At 37.8% G+C, this 26,931-nt stretch overlaps 1 protein-coding gene across 1 annotated transcript; it reads left to right on the forward strand.

Moving 5' to 3' along the window:
* Positions 1–26,162, forward strand: vegfba (vascular endothelial growth factor Ba). Its single transcript, XM_055178143.2, has 10 exons — positions 1–667; positions 1,195–1,283; positions 2,592–2,698; positions 5,085–5,127; positions 10,307–10,503; positions 12,578–12,651; positions 15,791–15,823; positions 18,497–18,580; positions 20,419–20,616; positions 22,177–26,162. The coding sequence occupies exons 3-10, from the start codon at positions 2,615–2,617 to the stop codon at positions 22,196–22,198; spliced, it is 735 nt and encodes a 244-aa protein (XP_055034118.2). The 5' UTR covers positions 1–667; positions 1,195–1,283; positions 2,592–2,614; the 3' UTR covers positions 22,199–26,162.
* The last annotated feature ends 769 nt before the right edge of the window (positions 26,163–26,931 follow it).

Here is a 26,931-nt window from a genome sequence, read left to right on the forward strand (position 1 = left end):
TTGTTGATATGATTGCTTTCATTGTTTTCCTCATTTGTAAGTCGCTTTGGATAAAAGCATTTGGTAAATGTAAACCTATAAATTTTTATCAGTATGTGTGCTCCCTGGAAAATGTTTTGTGCCTCTAACACAGTGCTTTACCAACTGAGCTACAAGTAAAATTGCACAGGCAAGCAGAAAAATATTCAAATTTAGTTTTTGTTCATAGTCTCACTTAACTTCTCTTCGTGAACAAAACATCTCTGAAACACTCGAATGTTATTTCTTTCCTGCGACATTCTAGAAGCTGCGACGACATTCTGGAGTCCACTGCAGTTTGCGCATTTCAAGGAAGCTTTACATTCTCCAACTCTGTGCACATGTTGACAATCTAGGCTCGTTCTGTGACTGTACATTCAGGCACTCAGTCTTGATGTGGTTTTCTGATATCGCACGGGCCCATATGCAGGTGCTCCTCTCTGTTCGGGACTGATCTTGAAGATACCAGCTTTAAAGAATGAGTCATGGGCAGTTTCAGTGTTTTCCCCCCACTGTCTAGTTAACTTCTACGAGTCTGACAGTTTTAATGTAAACCCTTGCAGGACGCTGTCTGACCTTTACAGAAAAGCTAACAACATCGGCCACCACTGAACACTATCAACGGCAAAATCTCTTGACCTTAGCCCAGGTTTGTTTATTTGGACATGTAATGGTTGGACCTCTCCTGACCACTGGGTTTTCCAGAACCCCTTTAGATAGTTATACACTGAAAGGGCTCTTTGCAGTTGTCAGATCGATTGCTGTAAGCAGTTCAGCAGAGATAGAACAGCCCGCATTCTTGCAGCCCACATGTGAGTTTTTTTTCTTGGTGTAACCCAAACATACCTGTGGGGATGTTGAGGGTCTTCACATGCAAGCAAAGTGGGGCGGGGTCATGGGCTGTTATATATTGAATAGTTTGTTAAACCAACAATTATTATTTAATTCTTATAAGTGTAACAGAATCACAAGGCTATGGTTTGAGAAGTGTCAAAGGATTTTGGGCATGATACACAACAGTGGCCCTTAAGTGCTTTTTTGCTTTTATTACATGTTACTGAATAATAATAAAAAATTATTGGGAAATAATTTCATTCGATTTCTTCATTAAAGGTAAATTAATTTAAACAAGCATCACTTTAAAATGTTTTATTTTGATTTTTTTTCTTTTTTAAGCTTTACGTCCCCTGGTCCCCACACACAGCAGTCGGCTAAACTTCTTTCGAAGAGAAGAAAGTCAAGCAGGTTTGAAAGATTTGGTAAAGGTGAGTAAATCATAAAATATAGCTTATATTTTTGGAGAGCTATCCCTTTAAATGTCGTCCTTCCGCAAAAGGAAATAGTCCCTTGTTAATGGTTGGTTTCTATGGGTGCTGCGCAGGAATACGCACAGTATCTACTGTATGTTAGCAGGTGTTTTGCGTCATCTGCTGTATATTAAATGATCAGGTAAACTATAAGTGCTTCAATTGTGATTGTGCTTTGTGTGCCATTTAAATTAATTATCTCTAAGTCAAAAATTTTAATACAGATTCAGTGCAGGATGAAACAGTTCTGTGTATCATACAGTATAACTGCACACTTTTAGTTTCTTATTGTGAGTATTGCGTACTTTGGCACGATTTGGAGTTGGATGTCGACAAAACACCCGTTTCATAATTATTCATTTTCAAATCATTTAAAAAGTATTAGCCTGCCTCTTTTAAAAAGACGTCACCGAAAAATAGACATTGGCACTCGGTTAATGATTGCCCACCTTATGATGCACGCGCATTACACCTGTGCTGGTTTGCGCGCGGGCAAAGTCTGCGCGTCAGGGGAAAAAAAGAGAAAAGTTGCACGGTGACGCGCACAGAGAGTTGCGGAGCGTGTGCGCCTCTACTTGAGTCCTGAAGGGCAAATAAGAGAGACGACCTTAACCGGGTGCACTTATCTCATTTCAAATCCTAGTGTGCATTCGTACAGTGTAGCTTGTCGCGCATTATATAAATATAAGGTGCCGTGTTTGTCAAAGCAAACGTCATCGTGGGTTTTTGGTGGGCATGATATCACTGGTGACCTACAGTATCACGGGATGCGCCGCGCAAAGCGGGTCTAACATGCCAGACGGGAAAGATACCGACCTTCGGGAGGCACGCAACATCGTTTATTGAGGATATACGTGTATATTATTGGATATCTATTTCCTTGGATCGTAAGGACGTACTGTGACAAGACCGCCAGGAAGGAACCGGTGTAAATAAAATGCGCGTGATTACACCGGCGCACGCAAACTATTCTCCACACGAACAGATTTATTGGGATTTATTTTAAATGCTTACAAAGAATGCGACAGGCTGATTTAGTCCATTTTTCATTTGCCTCTAAAACTTTATTTATTTAATTGACTCTTGGGTTTTGTATGTTCCGGTGAACCATGACATGGACGACGATTGCGCTGTTTTTTGAGAATCTGCTAAGTAAATTGTCACTGTTTGCGTGTTTGGATTTGGTAGATGTTAAAGTTGGGAATACTCATTCATAGAGAAATAACACCTGGACCGGTTATATCATTTACTATACAACTATTTCAGACTTTTCTTGGTGAACTCAAACAATGGGGATCAACCTGCGAGTTCTTCTGGGAATGTTTCAAGTCGTCTCTCTCGCTAGAATCCCCACACACTGTGCCAAGACTCCGGTAAGAACATGTTTTAATAATTATACATGGGCACTGTAACATCTCTTTATATAATAGGCCTGTATTGCACACATTACAGTAATATTGCATTTCTATAGGTGTCTTTACGCATCTCTACAAATTAAGTTTCTATTATTGTGACTTGTTTTTGAACACTGCTGTAAAGTGTAACTTTGTGTATACAAGCTTAACTTTCATTAATTAAAAAAAAACTCTTGGCTGGCTTTATATAACCTGTAACACCTATATAAAACCTAAATTAATTAAATGCTTGTAAAATGCATTTTATAGAGCTCAGTTAATGCACAGACAGCAGGATCTTTCTTGTTGAAATAACCTGCCGGTCGTTGACGTTTCGCGTAATGGGCAGAAGGGAAGGTGTTGCGTTTAAAGATCTTATCAGATAAATATATATTATGATTTTCATAATATCTGAGAGAACTCATGTCACTTAAATGAAAAAGCCTTTATGTGATAATAAATGGTTGGGGCAATGTAATAAGGTTATTATAATATCATATTATAATAAAAGGCTATGTGATTAAAACTATTTAAACATAATTGGATGTAATATATCATATTTATAGATCTTTTTTAATAATAAACAATGTAGATTATGCATATTATGTCATAAATGAATCATTATTTTATTCCGCGTCCCAGGAGGATACTGTGACGCACATTTTTCTTATAGGTCACTTGAACACATTTTGTGTCAGAATTACTGTCACCAGACCACATGACAGCTACTGTTTGCTACAATGTGAAAGGAGAAGGCTAATTTTGGCTCAAATCTGCAGGGATTAATTTTTTTTGTGAGCAGTAGCGGTATGTGGTCGGTCTACGTGTGACCGGAGCTTTGCTTTATGGATGCATATCATAAGGCTTCATAATGATGCAGCCCAGCGACGCAAATGTGATCTGTCCCGTTGTGTTTATAGATGAAACTTAGTTATTTTAGACAGCAGTTTGGCAATGATAATGCTTCGTTAATATGCTATAAATGTATATTTAATACCATTTTGCGAAAAATGCTGTCAAATGTAACCCTAAATACTTTTATATTGCACCAAAAGATGCATGGTGATGACCTTTAAAATGATAACACTGTAATACAGTAGGTCTGCTGTCATTGAAACTAAAGTTCATTAGGCAAAATGATGGATGCATGATCTGCCATGTATCAGTTACAGTCTATCCTGTTAAAAGTCTGTTGGGAAATAAAATAAATAAATAAAAATTCATTGCAAAATATTGGCTACTATGGTGTAGCTTTAATAAGTGCATGCACTCCAGCTGGCATACACTCCAAAAAGCTTTATTTAGTCTGATGATTATCCCAGCAATCTGATATCAAAGAGCAACCCTAACCCTAACCCTAAATCTGATTAACATCTTAATTTAGCTTTATTGATTACATAGAAATAGTATATACTCTTTATTTGGCATGGTCATTTTGGTTTTAATATGCTTTATGATTATTAAAATGTTCTGATTTGATCTAAGCTGTGCTGTTTAGTACTCAGCTGCAATCTCAGATACCAGACTTATCCACTGGCGGCAGGTGGACGGGGATTGTGGGAGAGCAACCGAAATGATGATTGGTTAAACTTGAGGGCTTTCAGTAAAGAGAGGCTGATGCAGCCAAATCCAGCCAACTGCTACTGCGATAAACACTGGCAGCACTGAGAGTTTGATTGTGTTTCAGAGAATAAAGTGATTGGTAATGTGGGTGTTTGTGCCAATCGCCTTTGCCAGCTCTGAACCTGGCAGCTGTATTTCACAATGGCACAAAGAGACAGGAGGTCTGTAAAGAACTGACTGACTGAACCGAACTTTAATATTGCAACTATATATGGCAGCTATAGACGCCGGCCATCCCGTAACCAATCAGCGTTAATTTCTGTTCAGTACATCACATTTTCTGATTAATATTTGTATTTATTGTTTGATGTCATTATAGGTTGATATATCGGCACGTGTAAACTATATGTTTAGGCCTATGAAATCAACTATACGGCGTTTGTTACCTAGACTAAGAGAACTACCCACACATTCCCATTAGGAAACGGTATGTGAGTGTTATTTGCACTGAAGTGCAAAGTCTACTCTTTCCCTCAGCAGTGACCTTGTTTTAAGTGCGTACCCCGCTGCATACAGGGGCGTGTTTGTGTGAACGTGTGCTAATATTCACCTTTATGCTCATGTGGCACAAAAACACACTCAGCTGATTCAAAAAAAAATCTTTGTTCATGATTTTAACCTTATATTCTTAAAAGATTGTATCAGCCATTGATTTGATTTTCACACAGCCAACTATGCGCGTTTGTTATTGTCACTGGTGTGTGTTGTGTCTTATGCCGTCTCTCTCTGTTCTTCCTTCTAGTCAGACCACTGGATCCCAGCAGAAAGTCACAGATCGGGAGAAGGTACTGACGTTTGCTTTACGTACACTGATTGTCAGGTGATAAATGCGTGTTTGTGTTGTTTCGTCTTTGTTTCTTTTGCTAAAGTTCACGACTGAAAACGTGAGCATCATACTGTGGATGGTCCTGGATGATCCACCAGTGTCAAAATATACTAAAATATGTGACCCTGGACCACAAAACAGTTATAAGTGGCACAGGTATATTTATAGCAATAGCATTTACATTGTATGTTTCAAAATAATAGATTTTTTTTAGGAAAAAAATCATTAGGATATTAAGTAAAGATCATGCTCCATGAAAATATTTTGTAAAAACCTACCGTAAATATATATATTTTTCATTAGTAATGTGTGTTGCTAAGGACTTCATTTGGAAGCTTTAAAGGCGATTTATTTTGATTTTTTTTTTTTGGACCCTCATAGTCCATTTTTAAATAGTTGTATATTTTGGCCAAATATTGTCCTATCCTAACAAACCATACATCAGTCAAAAGCTTATTTATTCAGCTGATGTATAAATCTCAATTTCAGAAAATTGACTCTTATGTTGCATTCAGACCAGCCGTGTCAAGTGCGAGTGATTTCAATGTTAAGTCAATGAAAAGACGCGTTGACATGCATCTGGAGGTCTCACGGGGCGAATATGGCGTTCAGCTTCAGTTGAGAATTCACTTAACCGCTAGACGCGACAGTTGAACATTTTTTAACTTTGGCGTTAACCAATCAGGAGCTTGATATAGTAGTGACGTGATTACATGAAGCGAGTAACAGAAGCCCCTCCCATAATGTGAATTTTCTTGTGATTGTCCCGATGACTAGAATTTCACGTGTGGCTTTCACGCGCAAATGAAGCGAGTAAACTAAAAATGTTCAAGCGGCAAACTAGACGCGGTAGATGGGACTTTGACGCCTCAAACGCGGCTGGTGTGCACTCACGGTTATGACTGGTTTTGCAGGTCAATCAAAAGAAGGCCCAGATTCTATTGGGGTAAGTTAGGGGCGTGTTTGTGTAGGTGATTTCAAATATCAACATTGGCTTTCAGAGATCATGCACCCCGCCTTTAAAAATATAGTCTTATAAAGAAATACTTACAAAAAGTATTTAGCACACTCTTAAAAATAAAGGTGCTTTAAAATGTGATCCTCAAAAGCTCTTGATCTTCATAAGCTCTTCATCTTCATAAGCTCTTCATCTTCAAAAGCTCTTCATCTTCAAAAGCTCTTCATCTTCATAAGCTATTCATCTTCAAAAGCTCTTCATAAGCTCTTCATCTTCAAAAGCTCTTCATCTTCAAAAGCTCTTCATCTTCATAAGCTCTTCATCTTCAAAAGCTCTTCATAAGCTCTTCATCTTCAAAAGCTCTTCATCTTCAAAAGCTCTTCATCTTCAAAAGCTCTTCATCTTCATAAGCTATTCATCTTCAAAAGCTCTTCATCTTCAAAAGTTCTTCATCTTCAAAAGCTCTTCATCTTCAAAAGCTCTTCATCTTCAAGAGCTCTTCATCTTCAAAAGCTCTTCATCTTCATAAGCTATTCATTTTCAAAAGCTCTTCATCTTCAAAAGCTCTTCATCTTCAATAGCTCTTCATCTTCAAAAGCTCTTGATCTTCATAAGCTATTCATCTTCAAAAGCTCTTCATCTTCAAAAGCTCTTCATCTTCAAAAGCTCTTCATCTTCAAAAGCTCTTCATCTTCAAAAGCTCTTCATCTTCAAAAGCTCTTCATCTTCAAGAGCTCTTCATCTTCAAAAGCTCTTCATTTTAAAAGCTCTTCATTTTAAAAGCTCTCATCTTCAAAAGCTCTTCATTTTAAAAGCTCTCATCTTCAAAAGCTCTTCATCTTCAAAAGCTCTTCATCTTCAAAAGCTCTTCATCTTCAAAAGCTCTTCATCTTCAAAAGCTCTTCATCTTCAAAAGCTCTTCTTCTTCAAAAGCTCTTCATCTTCAAAAGCTCTTCATCTTCAAAAGCTCTTCATCTTCAAAAGCTCTTTAAAAGCTCTTCATCTTCAAAAGCTCTTCATCTTCAAAAGCTCTTCATCTTCAAAAGCTCTTCATCTTCAAAAGCTCTTCATCTTCAAAAGCTCTTCATCTTCAAAAGCTCTTCATCTTCAAAAGCTCTTCATCTTCATAAGCTCTTCATCTTCAAAAGCTCTTCATCTTCAAAAGCTCTTCATCTTCAAAAGCTCTTCATCTTCAAAAGCTCTTCATCTTCAAAAGCTCTTCATCTTCAAAAGCTCTTTAAAAGCTCTTCATCCTCAAAAGCTCTTCATCTTCAAAAGCTCTTCATTTTAAAAGCGATGCCATATAACAATTTGTGGTTCCTTTCAGTCAAAGGTTCTTAGAAGAACCATTTTCTTTCTTACCTTTTAATTGATGGATCCATTCAGACAGAAATGGTTCCTTTATGGCATGGTGAAGCACCTTTTTAACTTAAATGTTTACTCAAAAGGTTTTTTGACAGGCTTTATGTTTTCATAAAGAGAACCTTTAACATTCACAGAAACCTAGGAGTTTTTCTGAAGTGAGGAAAGATCCTACAGACTATAAAAATGAAGTAGTTCTTTTAAAACGTTTCACTTAAAATCATGGCCGTAGCCCAGGAGAAAATTTACTAAAAACACCTAGTAAATGTACTATTTTGTGCACTAGTTAATTTACCAGAAATTAGTCTTTAGTACTTCTTTAGATAAACTTAAAGGGATAGTTCACCCAAAAATGAAAATAATGTCATTAATGACCCAACCTCATGTCTTTTCAAACTCGTAAGACCTCAGTTGACGATGTTTTAGATTTAGTCCGAGAGCTTGCTGACCCTCTATTGAAAATCTATGGTATACTGTCCATGTCCAGGAAGGTAATAAAAACATCATTAACGCAGTCCATGTGAAATTAGGGGGTCAGTTGTAAAACCCACTGATGAAATGAAGTCACGTGACGAGGCTGACGTGTTATCTGGTGCGCCCCATCTTTTTTTGGTGCCCCCGAGCTTTGTTTACAGTCTGAGGGAGAAGCACGCTGTTTGATAAAAAAAAACTTAGCAAAAATGTCTGAGGATAACATGTCAGCCGTGTCACTTTTGGGTGAACTATCCCTTTAAAAACATCCAAGTGTACTGTGCTTTAAGTATTACTGGTATTGTGTACTTTTTAGGTGCATTGAAGTACTACTTAGGAAGTACTATATACTTTTCATTAGTATATTTGTACGGCATACAAAATACTTATTTAAATTTAGTTTTAGTACATTTAAGTATACTATATTTTTTTATTTTTTCTGTCTTTTGCCATTTTACACTTTGGATACATGGATACTGTCTATATGTTTCTGGGGTGGACATTGTAATATCATCCCCTGTTTGTTAGATCACAGTTTAATACTTTATTTTCATGCAACAATGCTTATTATAGCATTATATTTATTGTTTTAATAAGCAATATTAGTCTGTATACAAGAACTTTGTTTAATGCCCTTATAAATGTTTTGCTAACATGGCCAATGTTTACATATTATTCGGCATATTTCATTTAAACCCAATTGGTCTAGATCTTTGTTCTGGTGTTATTTTATACTGATTTTTAGTGTTGAAAGCGTTTCTTACATGATTATTGAGTGTCTTACCGAATGTAATAAATATCCTGCCCATGATGTGCCATTTGATTACTGTTTATGTGCCGGTCACCCCGTGTTGCCAGAAATTACTACGAAAACAAATTAAATAGGCCATAAAGAAATAAATCAGACATTGCTAACACTACAACCTTCACATTCTTACTTTTCTCGAAGTTTCACAATAATTATTAAAACATTAAACATTAAGTCTAAAGAGGATTTTTCACAATTGGATCTGGCAACACTGTGAATGCTGCGGCCCCCAGTGTCTCACAGCTGCTTGAGTCAATCTCCGTCATTTTATGCTACACTATACAGAAAACTGTCCAAACTTAATTATATACACAGATGCCAAATGCAAGTCATTTTAATTGACTAATTAGTCATTCAGAGAACTTTTTTTATTTTTGAATATGAAAAATTTACTGAGATAGCCTCTTAGCTGGCTACAGCTATGCTTAAAAGGTTATTTGAAGAGCCTAAAACAGTTCCTTTATTAGCATCGTTGTGAAGAACCCTTTTGGAAACCTAATTTTTCAGAATGTGACTGTTTTAAGGGTGCTGTAAAATGAAAAACTGTATTCACCTAGACATAGATGAATAATAAAAGTTCTGTACATGGTAATGACATATAGTGAACCTCAAATACTATTGTTTTCTCCTTCTTATGTAAATCTCGTGCATGCAAAAGAAACAGGCCAACATAAACACCATAACATATTTCAACATAACACCAACTGTAAAGTTACAGTCGAGATGTATTAAATGAAGTACAATGTTGTTGAAATGTTAAAAACAAAGTTGTGACTGCAGAGTTAGCGCTATATGCTAGTTAATGCTATATGCTAGCATTTAGGCTGTAATTCAACTTTTTGCAGTTACGTTTTGCAGGTCCATAATTGAAAAAACACAAACTTACCACTCATTAACAATCTCCAAACAATTGAATAATCCTCAAATTCTTTATCTTCGTCTGATATAATGCATTGTTCACACCAGACGTGGTAGAGGCGGCGAGCATGGGTGATTTACATGTTAAGTCAATGCAAAGACGCGATTATGCATCCTGCGGCGCGGAATTGAGCGTTTCCGCGGGAAAGGCGCGAGTTAAAAAATTGTAACTTCGTGGATTTTCACGCCGCGTTAACCAATCAGGACCTTGCTGTGGTAGTGACGTGATTACAGGAAGCGAGCAGAGTCCCAGCGGAGTCGCAGAAGCCCCTACCATGACGCGAATTTCCGCGTGAATCTCTCGAATGACTAGAATTTCACGCGCGGCTTTCACTGGCGAATGAAGCGAGTAAACTCAAAATGTTCAATCGTCCAACTACATGCGATTAGCACGTATTTGCCGCCTCTACCGCAGCTGGTGTGAATGCACCATAAGGTCAGTTTACACACTCACACAGAGCTACTAAAAGGAGCTGCTCTAAAAAACAGCCAATCACGGCAGAGCTCAACATTTTAAAAAGGATAAATTAACAATAAACATAAACATTCATGTGGACCTTGTGTTATGGTATCTGTGTGTGGTTCTTTAGTGTAAAGTTTCACCTGTTCTCTTTTTGTCAGTGGTGAGGTGGTTGGATGTCTATCAGAAAAGCGGCTGTCATCCCAGAGAGATGCTGGTGGAGGTTTGGCAGGAGTTTCCGTGGGAGACGCATCACCTTTTCTTGCCATCATGTGTAACACTGCGCCGCTGTGGAGGTTGTTGCTCCGACGAAGCACTGGAGTGTGTGCCGTCAAAGACACACACAATCGTCATGGAGGTACAAGCACACAAACAGCACACTAAACTTTTTGATGTAGAAACACACCAACAACTACATGCACACACCAACATAGACATAAAGTTCACACACAGCCTCAAAATGTGACACAGTCTCAAAAGGTATGTATTCATTTTGTACAACTATGAGATACTAATATGTAGCTTTAAGGTACTGATATGCGCTCTTTGGTACCAATATGTATCTTTGACATACTAATACAAACTTTTTAGGTGCAAATGTGTCATTTTTGAAAGGGTACTGTCCCAAAAACAGCTAGGGACCATATCTAAAGCACAGCTTTATGCTGGTTACCGAATAACCATATGCCTCCAGGATTTGTGAAAATATGCCAACACTAGCACATATACAGTGATTATTTTCAAAGACTCGCACATTCCATACACACGCAACATGGATAGGCTGACAAACCACATATTAACCACATACCTCACATGCTTATCATGCAACACCACACATCTTGACCCTACACAAACAAACTGCCAACATACACATCAGCACTTTAAAGGAAAACACCACAGTTTTTCAATATTTTACTATCTTCTTATCTCAACTTAGATGAATTAATACATACCTGTCTTTTCTCAATGCATGCACTTAATCTTTGTACAGCGTGTTGTGAATGTTTTAGCATTTAGCTTAGCCCCATTCATTCCTTAGGATCCAAACAGGAACGAATTCAGAAGCCACCAAACACCTCCATGCTTTCTCTACCTAAAGACTGTTACATGAGTAGTTACACGAGTAAGTATGGTGGCACAAAATACAATGTGGCGATTTTTTTTAAGCGCAGTAACATCGCCCGAGGTCAAAGTGCTCTTCCACCACACAATATAGTTCTCATTTTTATCCGATATTTTAAAAAATCGGCACGTTTTATTTTGTGCCACCATACTTACTCATGTACTTACTCGTGTAATAGTCTTTAAATAGAGAAAACATGCAAGTGTTTGGTGGCTTTTAAATTCATCACTGTTTGGATCCTAAGGAATGAATGGGGCTAGGCTAAATGCTAAAACATTCACGATGCGCTGTACAAAAATTAAGCGCACGCATTGATAAAAGATAGGTATGTATTAATTCGTCGAAGTTGAGGCAAGAACATAGTAAAATATTGAAAAAACTGTGGTGTTTTCCTTTAAAGGGATCATAGCGTGAAAATCTGACTTTTTTCATGTTTAAGTGCTATAATTTGGTCCCCAGTCCTTCTATCAACCTAGAAAATGTAATAAAGATCTACCCAGTAACTTTGTTTGGGTAAACCATTTTCTGCAAGCATGTAAAAAATAAAGTCTTTAAGATTTTGCCTGTTTTGTGAGGTAGGTAGCAAGGCGAATTACAATAATACCGCCCCCTTTATCTGCACTATCCAACCACTGCCATTTAGTGCAGAGCGAAAGAGAGAAAGAAAAAATACTTGACAGCACAATTGAGTTTCAATTACACCAAACCACCATCGTTGTGATCGGTGTTTGCATTTTATCAGCTCATTTGCGTTTTGAAGGACACACCCAAAAACGGCACAATTTTGCCTGCAAATGTGCAATTTTAACATGCTATAATAAATTATCTTGGGAGTATTTTGAGCTAAAACTTCACATACACACTCTGGGGACACCAAAGATTTATTTTACATCTTTAAAAAAATCTCATAATATGACCCCTTTAAAACATGTAAATGGGTCCTTAAAAATGCCTATCACACACCACACATAGGCTACAATAGGCCTGATGTAAGCCAACTGCAAATATGTGACATTAACCACGTTAACACCCCGTGCAAAGCTCTTATTCACACAAATCTTATAGCTTAGTATGGATGAGAAACAGCTTGGAGACGCACACACACAGGATACACAGCATGAGGTAGTCATACATATTCAGAGTGGGTGAATGGAGTCTCTAGCGTAATGGATCTGGTTGGATCCCGGTCACATACTGTATAGAGAGATTGAAGGATAAAAGATGGAGTCATTACTATGCAGAACAGATTGTGCGTTTGTGTGTGCGTGTATAAACACTAACTCCTGGCCACTATTCTCATACTCGACAGCTTATGAGGACCTCCTATATGAAGCATGAACTGGTGCAGCTGCCCTTCACAGAACACAGCCAGTGTGAGTGCAGGTAAGACACAAACACACACGTAAGCACTTTTACCTTGACATCGAATATAGGACATATCCTCGATATAAGTTTGCATTTTTAGGATAGAAAATCAACCTTACGCAACACACACACATGCAATTCCAACATTTCTCGGCGGAGTACTTCCTGTGTACGGTCACAGAGAGGCGTGACCTCAAAAATCCCACTTCCCCTGGCAGTCTGCCGAGCCGTCAGCATCAGCTCTTTATCAGGTCATTGTAAGGTTCTCCTCAAAAGACCCTTTTCAGAGTTTGGGGGTTTCGGATTAGGGCCGGAGGCGGAGGAGCGAGCGATTTTCATGCAGTCACCCTTCTGTTCTCTCTTTGTGATACTGATCTGAACTCACTACAGCAAACACGCCATTGACAAACCACACTGACTTCACAAGCATCAGCCAACCAGTTACTGTATCATGCTATAAAACCTTTATCTAGCTGATAATGTTTACAGTCTTTCATGCTGAATTATTATCTTAGGGCAAATGTGTTTATAGACAATCACAAGCTGGTATAATAAACGGTATATTCATCTATTACTGTACTTTATAATGGGCATTTCTTAGAAAATCCATAAAAACTTGCTGACTAAGAGTTGTTGCCAAGATATTGTTAGGTATGTTTCATCAATCATGGTAAAATCATCAGTCAGGTCGGTGCCGACATACAGAGCTCGGGTGCGCTCACGTCGACCCGAGTTTGATTCCCGTCTTTGTGGTCCTTTGTCGATCACGCTCCCCTATCTCCACCCAACACTTTCCTGGCAACTCTCTACTACTATATTATCCTAATAAAGGCATAAAAAGCCTTAAAGGAATATTCCATTTTCTTAAAAGAAAAATCCAGATAATTTACTCACCACCATGTCATCCAAAATGTTGATGTCTTTCTTTGTTCAGTCCAGAAGAAATTATGTTTTTTGAAGAAAACATTGCAGAATTTTAATGGACTTTAATAGAACCCAACATTTAATACTTAACTCAACACTTAACAGTTTTTTCAACGGAGTTTCAAAGGACTATAAACAATCCCAAACGAGGCATAAGGCATAACGATTGTCATTTTTGACAAGAAAAAAAATATATATATACTTTTAAACCACAACTTTTTGTCAAGGTCCGGTCCAGCGCGACCTAACGTAAATGCGTAGTGACGTAGGGAGGTCACGTGTTACATATATAAAACGCACATTTGCGGACCATTTTAAACAATATACTGACACAAAGACATTAATTAGTATCACTTGACATACAACAACGTCGGAACGGTCCTCTTTCAAGACGCTTGTAAACACTGGGGCGGAGTTTCGCGTTCGTCCTCTGTGACCTCTTGACGTCATGACGTATTGCGTGGGGTCAGCTGGCGCATCACGACCGGATCTACATGACGAGAAGTTGTGCTTTAAAAGTGTATGTTTGTTGTTTTTGTTGTCAAGGGTGACGGTCGTTTTGCTGGATGGGACCCTTGTGCCTCGTTTGGGATTGTTTATAGTCCTTTGAAACTCTGTTGAAAAAACTGTTGTGTGTTGGGTTGAGTATTGGATGTTGGGTTCTATTAAAGTCAATTAAGATTAAAAAAATTCTGCAATGTTTTCTTCAAAATACATAATTTCTTCTCGACTGAACAAAGAAAGACATCAACATTTTGGATGACATGGTGGTGAGTAAATGGATCTGGATTTTTCTTTTAAGAAAATGGACTAATCCTTTAAAACCTTGAAAAAAAATCATCTGTCAGATCATTTAACAGCTGTTCACATTTTCAACCGAAACCAGTACCAAAACCAAGTTTTTATGTAGTTTGGCTGTTCGTTTTCACAACGTTTTGGCGTATTGAAAACGCAAACTTTTTAAGATGGGTTTTAAAGTGTATGTTTTAAAAAAGTTCACCATGTCATCTCTGGGTCATTCTACGGAAATGTTCATTTTTCTGTCACTAGCCTTTATAGAAATATTATACTTGAAAAACACTTTAGGGCTACATTTTTTATATTTTATAATGAAACGATATGTTATTTGAACAATTACACCTTCTTGAGCCATCAAAGTGGCAATATTTGATTTTAATTAATTAATTAGAATTTCAAGCAGCACAGAAGTGCTCGTCCCCACAGTCATGTAGAGTACGGAGGGAAAATGCTTTATTTTGATATCAAAAACAGCTTCTAAATTCAATGAATTTTACAAAATGTTTACGTTTTATAATCCAGGCTCGATGATTTGATTGTTTGTATTTATTGCTCTGTAAAGAGTGTATGCCCCCATTCTTGCAGTGTTTTTTTACAAAGTAACATCACCATCTACTGGCATGTCACACATAATACTATGAAGTTTTCACAGATCCGTGTAAATGTTGATCTTTTTGACAGCGCTGTCGTTTGTACGTGAAATAAAAAAAAAACGTAAAGGGAAGTTTTTAACTACATTGTTGTCGTGTAAACGTAGTATGAGCACTCTTAACTCATTCACCGCCAGCCTTTTTGAGAAAAGTTGCCCATCTGCATTTTTGTGATTTTAACAAAAGTTTCACAAAATTCCTTGCAGGAAAAATTATCTTCTATAAATAAATAAACATACAAATTATATCAAATTAAAGAACACGCCCTCTCTGCTTTCAAATAAACAAACAAACAAAATGGGGAAAAAACGTTTCATTATATATTTACTTTTTCCACTTAATGTAACCACTGAAATATGGATATTTCTCTTCAAAAATACAACATTTTGAGCAAAAAGCTTAAAAAATTGCGTTTTTGTAAAGGAATTTATGTTAGAGATCAGACTCAGAATGACTATCAAACATAAAGGCATTTAAAATCAATCATTAAATCTTTTTAACTTCCGTTTTTGATAAATTTGGTTTGTGTCTAGTGGATAAAAGCGGTATTACACTTTCACTTTGAAATTCGTCCAGAAAGGCATATTTATTAGTTAAATAGTTTTATTGGATTTATGTGAAGACTTCCCCACCAACTTTGGGGTTAGGAAAGGGGTTGGTGTGGGGATAAAGTTGTGCAATCCAAATTTGTCATTTTTCAGGATACGTTGCCAAATTGTTACTGATCAATGTCTGATTGCATATTTCATTGTTATTCTGCTCTTTTCTGTCTGATTTTCCCACAGGCTAAAAGAAAACTTTTATGCAGCGCCAACCAGGTAAAGTTCTGTGTGTGTGTGTGTTAAAGGTTCAGGGTGATGGTGTGAGGTGGCTACAGTGTAAATAGCTTTTGCTTTCTCTTCCCTTTGCCCCACTGTGCACAAACACCCACACGCATTAACTGCATGGAGATGTTTGCATGCTGGGTTAATTGTGTGTGAAAGTTATTTCAGTCTGATAATGGTTTACTCTGATGTTAAACTGAACAGCTACCACTTTTACTAATATCTGGGTGGTGATCCTGATCAGGATGCTACTGTAGTCGTGTACCTGTAATTGACTGTCACTTTAATTATAGGTTTTATGTTCTTTACCTCATCGCAAAAAGATAAAGCTATCTACAGTACATACAGTTCATGACATCATTCAAGGCCAACATCCACCTGTCCTCCACAAGCTACACTAGTTTTCATCTACTGTATGTCCAAAGCTTTAACATTGAATATGAGTTTAACACTTTAGCAGTTTAGGGGTTCATTTAACACTAAAGTTGCAGTTATATCATGAGATCCATCCAATTCAATTGGAGGAATGTATGTTAACAATATATTTAAGTGGGCTGTAATGTGTGAACTTGGCATAAGATGAACCTTTCCTGTGACTGTTGTGAAATTTCTTGTAATATTCAAATGAATAGTTCTGCCTCTTCGTTTCCAGAGCCAGTCTACACTTGCACCTTGTTTTGCCACCTAAAATGTGTAATCTGCCCAGAACAGAGAAAACTTGCATTTTCATACATTTTATTTTTAACTATCATAACTAGTGCTAAACTCTTTGCCACAGTGCTAGGGTTTTCTGTGTTGCTGATATGGCATTGGTAGGTGGTTGCTAGGGTTTTCTATGTGGTTGCTAAGGAATTGCTAGGTGGTTGCTAGGGTTTTCTGTGTGGTTGCTATGGCATTGCTAGGTGGTTGCCAGGGTTTTCTCTGTGTGGTTGCTATGGCATTGCTAAGTGGTTGCTAAGGTTTTCTATGTGGTTGCCAAGACATTGGTAGGTGGTTGCTAGGGTTTTCTGTGTGGTTACCAAGGCATTACTACATTGTTGCTAGGGTTTTCTGTGTGGTTGCTAAGGCATTGGTATGTGGTTGCTGAGGCATTGCTAGGTGGTTGCCAAGACATTGCTAGGTGTTTGCTAGGGTTTTCTGTGTTTTTGCTAACACAGAAAGTGGTTAGGTGGTTGCCAGAGTTTTCTGTTTGATTGCCAAGACATTGCTAGGTGGTTGCCAGGGTTTTCTCTGTGTGGTTGCTAAGGTATTGCTAGATGGTTGCTAGGGTTTTCTGTTTGGTTGCCAAGACATTGCAATGTGGTTGCCAGGGTTTTCTCTTTGTGGTTGCTATGGCATTGCTAGATGGTTGCCAGGGTTTTTTGTGTGGTTGGCAAGGCATTGCTGCATTGTTGCTAGGGTTTTCTGTGGGGTTGCTAAAGCATTGCTAAATGTTTGCAAGGGTTTTTTTTTGTGTGGTTGCCAAGGCATTGGTATATGGTTGTTAGGGTTTTCTGTGTCATTGCTAAGGTATTGCTAGGGGGTTACTAGGGTTTCTGTGTAGTTACCAAGGCATTACTACATTGTTGCTAGGGTTTTCTGTGTGGTTGCTAAGGTATTGGTAGGTGGTTGCTAGGGTTTTCTGTGTGGTTGCTGAGGCATGCTATTTGGTTGCCAAAACATTGCTAGGTGGTTGCTAAGTTTTTCTGTGCTTTTGCTTACACAGAAAAGTGGTTGGGTGGTTGCTCGAGTTTTCTGTGTGTTATCCAAGGTATTGCTATATGGTTGCTAGGGTTTTCTGTGTGGTTGCTAAGGCAGTGCAAGGTGGTTGCTAGGGTTTTCAGTGTGGTTGCTAAGGCAATGCAAGGTGGTTGCCAGGATTTTCTGTGTGGTAACCAAGGCATTACTACATTGTTGCTAGGGTTTTCTGTGTGGTTGCCAAGCAATCGCTAGGTGGTTGCCAAAGTTTCTGTGTGGTTGCTGAGGCATTGCTATGTGGTTGCTAGGGTTTTCTGTGTGGTTGCCGAGGCATTGCTAAGTAGTTGCCAAGACATTGCTAGGATTTTCTGTGTGTCTGCTAAGGCATTGCTATGTGGTTGCTTGGGTTTTCTGTGTGGTTCCTAAGGCATTGCTTGCTAAGTGGTTGCTTATTACCCAGAATTATTATCAAAGTATGTATGACATTCTGTGGTTATATATTTTGAAAAAAAAAACAATATTTAAAAGTGATGTTGAACAAAATTAGGACATAACAATAATTTTTTTTAACTCCCACTCTGAGAAAGTTTTTTTTTGGGGAGGTTTAAATGTAGTCTGACTTCTAAGAGACCCATTCAGAAACTTTGTGTGTGTGGTATGTTTGTGTCCAGCTGGCCAATGTCTCGCAATGTTGGAAGGGAGTCAGAACCCAGAAGCCTCCTCCTTTGTTGGGCAATGGAACAGAACATTTATTTTATTGCTTAATTAGGCCACTGGCCTCTGAGGAGCTGCAGAAAGAAAGAGGCAAAGAAAACACCAAAATTAAGACTTAATAAAATGATCTCAAGATTTAAGATCTCTTAATTTAAAAAAACATGTTTTGTAATTACATTTAAGAGTCTGTGTAACACAAAATTTGCCTGCAATGTAATAGCTGTATGCAAAGCTATGTGTTATATAAAGTATGTAACTTTCTCCCCAATTGTTTAGGCAAGGTCCACAGACCACGAGACGAGGCAGAAAGCGTCAAAGAGGAAAACCAAAGCGAAAAAAACACATGGAGAAAACGCAAATGTATGTTTTTTTAATATTTTCTATAAAAAGTATAAAAATACAGATCCTTCGATAAATCCCTATGTTTTCTCAAGCCGTACTGACTTCCACACACACAATTAACTCTTTCTGCCAAACGGGAAAGAATTCAACAGTTCCTCTCCTTGCATTTCGGCTTTCACTTTGTCCTCATTTATATTTGGTGAGGGCAAGCGAAGGGTGTTTCTTTTGAACCATCGCTCCCTCTCTGCTATCCATCATTCACTCCTCCATAGATGAAGTCAATGGCAGGTGTGAAATCAGGCTAATTTGCCAGCCAGAACGCCCCTCCCTCCCCTTCGCACAGACCGTATCAGCCTCCTAATGCACTTCAGCGGACAAAGATTGATTTTCTTACTTAATTAACTCTCGGCTATACAATTCTCTCCGGTCCTGGTTAAGTTAAAAAAGGGAAAATGGCCCCATCCCATTAGTGATGTCACCAAAAATGAGATATCAAAGATCTAAAAGGCCACAGACGCTATCCAGAGCGTTTGGCTGATGTCATCCTGAGAAACATCAGGGCCGGTTCGTGCTCAGAATGCATTAGGAGGCTTTTTGTACCTCCTGTTGAATTTAATTTTAAAACCTAAAGTTGTGGGATCAAGTCATTGTGCAGCTAATGATTGCAAGCTCTTTGTTCCTTGTCACAGTTTTCCATAATTCTCTCTGAGACGGATTTAGCTCATGATCGGAAATGCATGACTTAATCACTGGGAGGCTTTTCTTATTTATTTCTAAGTTTAACCTCTGTGCTCTTCACAACTTTATAGATTTTATACATTTTTTCATCATTTATTCACAGGTATGACATCATTTTGGGTTGAAACATCCCAGCAATACTTGAATGTGTCCATATTTTACCCAACCATGGGTTAAAATGTTTTCATTCCATGTATGCATTTGGCAAACGCTTATATCCAAAGCGACTTACACTACGTTACAAAGTACACATTTTATCAGTATGTGTGTTCCTTAGGTTCGAACCCACATCCTTTTTCAGCGGTAATGCAATGCCCTACCACTAAGCTACAAGAACAACCCAGAAAAGGATATTGGATATTGTTTCTTACACTGAAAAAAAAATATTTTAAGGTAAGTGGTCGCAATCAATTTATTTAAGCTACATTTAAACAAAAAAAAGAAAAACAAAACAAAAAACTTTTGTTTAAATGTAGCGTAGCCCCTTATGGAACGGCTGAAATTCCACAAGGGGGCGTATTTGTTCCTCAGACGTTCATCCGAATATATTCATTATAAATCGTGAATTAAAAGTGAGAGTCACAAGAATGTCTGTTAGTGAACTAATTGTATACACGATTTATATCGTAATTCGGTCAGAAACGTCAAGATTGTGAGATGAACAAATCGTTTTGGATTAAAAGGCTTGGATATTCCATTTCCTTGGACTTTGGGGATTTATTAACTATTTGTTTTGGACAATTTCACCGAAGCGGTAAGTAAAAAAAAAAGGTAAGTAAATATCCTAAATCGGCGCCACCCGGTTCAGGTAACTAACAATTAGATTACAGTTTTATGACTGCTAAAAATCATATTATGCTTTGTGTGTGCGCTTAATGGAATCCCGAAAGTCTAAGCTTTCCAACGATGTGCCGCATGACCGTATATTTTGAAGATTTAATGCTTCAAAGTTACAATGACGTTTATGCAGCCTCACGTGCAAGGGAGGGGGTGTACCGTGTACAGCACAGTGTTCCTTATCAGGTTGAATAAATTGATTGCGACCACTTACCCTAAAAAATTGAGTAAATTGAATGAATAATTTTTTTCAGCTTATTTTGCCCCTTTCATGCCAACAGGACACGTGTGCCAACTACACCCCCTCACCCTCCGACCCTCCCGCCTAGCTCCGCCCCTACACCACCTGTCAGAGAGGCGTGTCCGCCGTGCCCTTCCCGCCGGATGACATCACAGCCTCCCTCGTGTGAGTGCAGGTGCAGCTTGAGGGAGGTGAGCTGCACAAAGAGAGGAAAGACACTGAACCAGCACAGCTGCCGGTAAACACACACACACACACACACACACACACACCTATATTAAGACAACAACAACTTCTGCAAATGCAACTCGATGTGCTAAAAATATCCTCTAATGTCCTTGATTCGCGATTTTACTGCATTTCAGTGGCCCTTATAGAGACACATATATTTAATCGCGATTAATCACATACAAAATAAAAGTTTGTTTTTGCATAATATATGTGTGTGCACTTTGTGTAATTATTTTTGTATACATAAATACACACACATGCATGTATGTATTTATAAAACATTTACATGTATGTGTATATATATTTATGAAGAGTTTGGTTCCAAAACGCAATAAATCCATTTTGACAAATTTCGGTAAAAACATTAATCAAAACACTTACTTTGTAATATTAAGAACACTGTCATTGGGACATCGTCGCTGAAGTTTTTGACAGCGATCAGCTGTAAAATGTTTTGGTCCTGCTCGATTTTTGTTGGCTTTGATTAAAATAATGGAAAGTTTTTCATAAGATCCGCTGGGGTCAATGTGTTAGCATGACAGAAGCTTGATGCTGTCGGGAGAACAAGCAACAGCCGACATTTTTCCGTCTCCCGATTTCTATGGCTTACGTTTTTCCCCGGCACAGAAAACCACCACAGGTTTATCAATGCCATCAAAAGTAGCCTATTATTTTGTTTTTGTTTGTTTGTTGATCACAAAGCACAAAGCCCTTATTGTTTACAATGCGTGGAATTGTGCGCTGTGATTGGTTAAGTGGATTTATTGCATTCTGCTGAGAAGGGGGACTGGCGTTTGTCGCGTTTTGGGGAAAAAGGGAGAAAAGATGATAGAATAACACGGTGGATATTGGATTTTGCATGAAATTAAGAATTTACTTTTTACACTGATCTGATACAATACTGATTTGGCGGTAAAACATTTTTTTAAAAGGTGTTTATCAAGTTTTGGAACCAAATTTAGATTTTGATATATTTTATATTATATATTTTAAAAATATATACATAAATAACATTTTTCTTTAATGTACAGATGTGTGTATTTATACATAATAATTGCACACAATACACACACAAATATTATGTGAAACTTTTATTTTGTAAGCGATTAATCACGATTAATTTTTTGACAGCTCTATATTATATTATATTATATTATATTATATTATATTATATTATATTATATTATATTATATTATATTATATTATATTATATTATATTATATTATATTATATTATATTATATTATATTATATTATATTATATTATATTATATTATATAGCCACACTTCGGTCTATGAATGTGTGCGTGAATGGGTGATTGTGAGGCAAACTTGTAAAGCGCTTTGGATGGCCATAGGTCTGTTAAAAGCGCTATATAACTGCAGTGCATTTACCATTTACTTATAATGCATTATACTGTTTAATAAAAATGCTTGCATCACTTAAAGCATTGCAAAGCATTTGTTTTTTGCTCATTTGATCATTGTGTATTTGTGTAGTACTTTTCATTATACATTTTGTTATTTCAAAGCACTAATCTCTTTCTTCTCTCTCTCTCTCTTTCAGATGTGAGACCCAAAGTGAATAATGAAATAAAACCTCCCTCATAATCCACCTTTCAAACATTGCACAGCTTCGAGGAGGTCAAAGGTTTGCTTATTCTTTTATCCCTCAGTCTAAAGTTTGGGTCTTGCCCAGAATAAAGGTTTGTGTTTGGGAATAAACCGCAAACCCTCCCCCGGGCACCGGGCGCTCTGGCCCTGTCCTAAACACTTTTCTGGCAGTATTCGTTACATATACACAACTTTGTTCCCAAAGGGTTATGCATACAAAAGATATCACATTGTTTGAAATCGTTGTGCTGTAAAAGATGTCACAACAGTCAATCCAAATGTCTTTTCTGCTCCATTCTGATGAAAATTCAAAACCCATCAAGACTGTAGGATGGACACAATCGCTGTTTGAACACAGCGAGTGACGCTTATCACCGGAAAAGGGGAATATTTAGCACTCGGGAGATGAACTTTGAGCCTTATCCAAAACTTTCTGTATCAAGATGGACCGTCCTCTGGTATTTTCAGCCTCCTGGGATGAATGAATCAACACAGGCACGGACATACTGCTAGTGTGATGCTAATAAGGATGAGTACACCGAGGACAAAAAGAAAAGGAAGTAGATTTTAAAGAAACTACTTAACTGGAGAGTTTTGGAGAGGATGGATGTTGACAAACCTTTAACTTCAAGTATCTCGTCACGAAAAAATTCCAGACGCCTCATCCGCATGTGCCAACTGGATGGATGAGCGATTAGACGGATGGACAAGTGTCTGTGTGGTCTCAGTATCGAATAATGAGGATCTGTGCGTCCATCCTAATTTATTCCTGGCCTCTATAGGTCTATAATGTGGCTTCACAGACTGTATCAATGAGTCTTTTTGTGTTTGTTTGATTTGCTTTTTGTTCGACTTTTTCCTTTTGAGAGCTTTTCCCACTGGCCAGCCAGTGAGTTGAATGCCAATAGTATAGAAACCTGGTGATATTTCATTGGTGCTCGCATGCACGCACACACACGCACACTTTCTCTCTCTCTCTCGCACACCCTCAATCACACTCTTTTGCATTATTCTCTCTCTTTATCCCTTTCCCACATTTGTCTCTTTTTCACTCCGTTTCTTTTGCTCTCTCCTTCACACACAAACAAATGCAAACAGGTAAATATAAGCTTTCCGGTGTTGATATTGAAAGAAGAATATGTTTTTTGTAAAGAATACTAATGTTATTATAGTCCATTATAGTACACTTAAAGAATGTCGTCTTTATCTCTGCTATTTTCACCTATAAAAGCAGGCACTGGCATACTCGCAGTTTCGACTGTGCATGTGCTCTCAGAGCCCTCGGCAGGCTTCAAAAAAAGGGAAATACACACTTTTTGCGTGTTATGGCGGTAGTATGACGTATTTATTTTTTATATTGAATTGCATTTTATATTATGCTTTGTGATGTTTCGTCTGTGTCTTTCAGAGACGTTTATTTTGCTACAACTGTGATTTGAGATTACTTCGTATTTTGGCTGGATTCTTTAGAGAACACCATGAGTATCAGTGAACCTGCTGGTGCTTAAGCAACTCTTTCCACGTTATGTGTAGCATTATTTACTGAAATATGTTGATACTGGACCACGAAACCAGTCACAAGGGTCATAAGCTTTCCATTGATGTATGGTTTGTTAGGATAGGACAATATTTGGCTGAGATACAACTATTTGAAAATCTGTAATCTGGGTGCAAAAAAATCTAAATATTTAGAAAATCGCCTTTAAAGTTGTCCACATAAAGTCCTTAACACATATTACTAACGATAAATAGGGTTCACACCAGCCGCGTTTGAGGCGTCAAATTCACGTCTACTGCCGCGTTCACACCAGCCGCGGTGGAGGCGTCGGGCACGAGTGATTTCAATGTGGGGTCAATGTGAAGATGCGTTGACGTGTGTCTGGAGGTCTCGCGGGGCGAATGAGACATTTATCATAGATGCGATTCCACCTCATTCGCGCGTATTGAGCGTTGCCGCGGTAAACGTGCGAGTTGAAAAATGTGAACTTTGGTGGAGGGGCGCGCCGCGTTGGCCGGTCGGGGGCTTGCTCTGGTAGTGACGTGATTACTCGCAGAGGCCCCTCCCATGACGTGAATGTCTCGATGACTAGAATTTCATGCATGGCTTTCATGGTACCGCGTCTAGTTTGCCGCTTGAACATTTTGAGTTTGTTCGCTTCATTTGCGCATGAACTTCTGGTCATCGTGAGGTTCACGTCATGGGAGGGGCTTCTGCAACTCTGCTCGCTTCCTGTAATCGCGTCGCTGCTGGAGCGGGCTCCTGGTCGGTTGATGCGGTGCGTTTTTCCGTCAAAGTTCAAAAAGTTCAGAATTTCAACGCTCAATTTGTGCTGCGAGACCTCCAGACACGCGTCTTTACATTGACTTGGCATTGAGGTCGCTCGCGTTTGACGCCTTTGCCCGGGCTGGTGTGAACGCAGTATAATAAATACATGTTTAATATATTTACAGTAGGAAATGTACTAAATATATTTCCTTAATATCGTCATTATAAACAAAACAATAATTTTGACCCATACAATGTATTGTTGGCTATTGATACAAATATGTGACTTATTACTGGTTTTGTGGTCCAGGGTCACATATAAGGATGTCTACGTGTCTACAAGTGACTATAGGAGATTAGATTCCTCAGACTATGTGTTAGGCAATTACAAGCAATAATGTAAACAACAATATGGGTTGTAAAAATGCTGGGTTATTTTCAACCCAGTGTTTGGTCAAAAAGTGACAAAACCAGAAAATGTTTATATTTGACCTAACAGGTTTAAAACAACCCAGCATAGGTTAAATTACAACCAGCATTTTTAAAATGTATTAAGATCAATACCACCCTGGGCTGTTCAGTTGATACACCATAAAAACTTTGCTGCCTTCATTTTTTTGTTGAATCAACCTTAGATTTACAAGTCAGGTCAACTTACTACTATTTTATTTCGACAAGAGATGAGTTGCAACAACTCAAATAAAATAAAGTTGACTACTTTCAAAGGGACCGCGAGATGGTGCCAGGGGGGCCCCAGTTTTATGACATTTTATAAAATACATTCATTTATCATGAATTCTGTGTAATTAAACCTAAAAAATAATAAGCCAACTAACCAACAGCACTACTAGGTATAATTTTATATGTTTTGTTTAATTAAAATATTAATTTTAAAACACTTTTTGTCATAAATTTTCTTTCGGGGGGCCGTGAAAAAATTTACTGTACACAAGGGGGGCCGCATGCTGAAAAAGTTTGGGAACCACTGGCTTAGCACAATCCATTGAATCTGATTAGACCATTAGCATCGCGCTAAAACTTAACCAGGGAGTTTCGATGTTTTCCCTATTTGAGGCTTGACTTTTCTGTAGTTGCATCGTGTACTAAGACATACAGAAAAGTAAAAGTTGCAATTTTTGTAGGCAGATATGGCAGGAACTATACTCTCATTCTGGCATAATAATCAAGGACGTTGCTGCCATAACATGGCTGCAGGAGGCGCAATGATATTATGCACTGCCCGAAAATAGTCCCCTGCTATTGAAAGTTTTCTGTCTGTCTTAATGCACGGTGTGGCTACAGAGGAGTCAAGTTTTGAATGGGAAAAATATCCAAACTCTCTGGTTATTTTTTTAGCGCGATGCTAATGGATTATGCTAAGCTATGCTAAAAGTGCTAGTGCCAGACCCGGAGATCAGCTGAATGGATTCCAAAACGGTAAAAATCAAATGTTTAACTCTATGGGAGCTGGAAAATAAACCTTTTTTTTTTTAAAGTGGAATCTCCCTTTAACTATATTTTATAAGTTAAAACAACTCATCTTTGGTCAAGATAAATAACAGTAAGTTACGGTAAATGACTTGAGCTGATCTGAATTTATTCAACTAAAAATTTTAAGGCAGCAAATAACTGACCTGTGCGTTTCCCTAAACATGGATTTTATGGAGTTCAAAGAGCAAAGTGTAGCATTGAACCACACTTTAAAAGAAAATGCAGCAACTTGGTTTTGCAAGTCAATCCAATGTACTATTTTAAGTTTTAGATGATTGACATAACTTATAAAAACTAGTTATAGCAGTTTAAAGTTATATATATGTTGATTTGACAAAAATGCTGCATTTTTTACAGTGCAGAGTTGAAATGTGATTTTTACTGAAGTAGGTTGTTTAACATCTAACACAGCCTAACATAGTTGGTGATGTCATCAGAAATGTTGTTTTGAGGTTGAGCAAGTTATTATATTTGACAAGAGATTAACTGTTTTGGAACAGCCATGATTTGGGGAAACGTGGGTTCAGAAAGCTAATAGGGTTCTGACTGAGGATTCTGGTTAATGTTGGGTGTCCTCATACACGATGGCTTTATCGCTGCTGTTAAATGTTCTGTGTGAAATATCCTGTGCTATAAACGTAGCATTCTCTCTCGACAGTACCATGTATCAACTACCTCTGTGTCCATACAGTTAATGTATAAGAACTATCATAGAATATATATATAAATATACATGCATACGATATGAATGTAACTACAAAAAGTCAGTGTTTCCAGTCTTTTCCGTGTAAAATTCATTCCTGCCTCCTGTCGCTTTGTTTGGATAATTTGTGTGTAGAAATGTATCTGTCATATGTATTCAGATATAACAGGGCCCAACAGAACCCGATATATACCATAATCTATACACAATATAAGCTTTGAGTGTTTGTTAATAACATAATGATTAAT

Source organism: Misgurnus anguillicaudatus, chromosome 16 (genome assembly GCF_027580225.2).
Source record: "Misgurnus anguillicaudatus chromosome 16, ASM2758022v2, whole genome shotgun sequence".
Classification (NCBI taxonomy): domain Eukaryota; kingdom Metazoa; phylum Chordata; class Actinopteri; order Cypriniformes; family Cobitidae; genus Misgurnus; species Misgurnus anguillicaudatus.

What these genes read in the sequence shown, in the direction of transcription:
- vegfba (XM_055178143.2), top strand. Translation starts at nt 2,615, where the DNA reads ATGGGGATCAACCTGCGAGTTCTTCTGGGAATGTTTCAAGTCGTCTCT. An exon ending in TTTTATGCAGCGCCAACCAG is followed by an intron (nt 15,824 to 18,496) that starts GTAAAGTTCTGT and finishes CCAATTGTTTAG; the next exon opens with GCAAGGTCCACAGACCACGA. An exon ending in CACATGGAGAAAACGCAAAT is followed by an intron (nt 18,581 to 20,418) that starts GTATGTTTTTTT and finishes TCATGCCAACAG; the next exon opens with GACACGTGTGCCAACTACAC.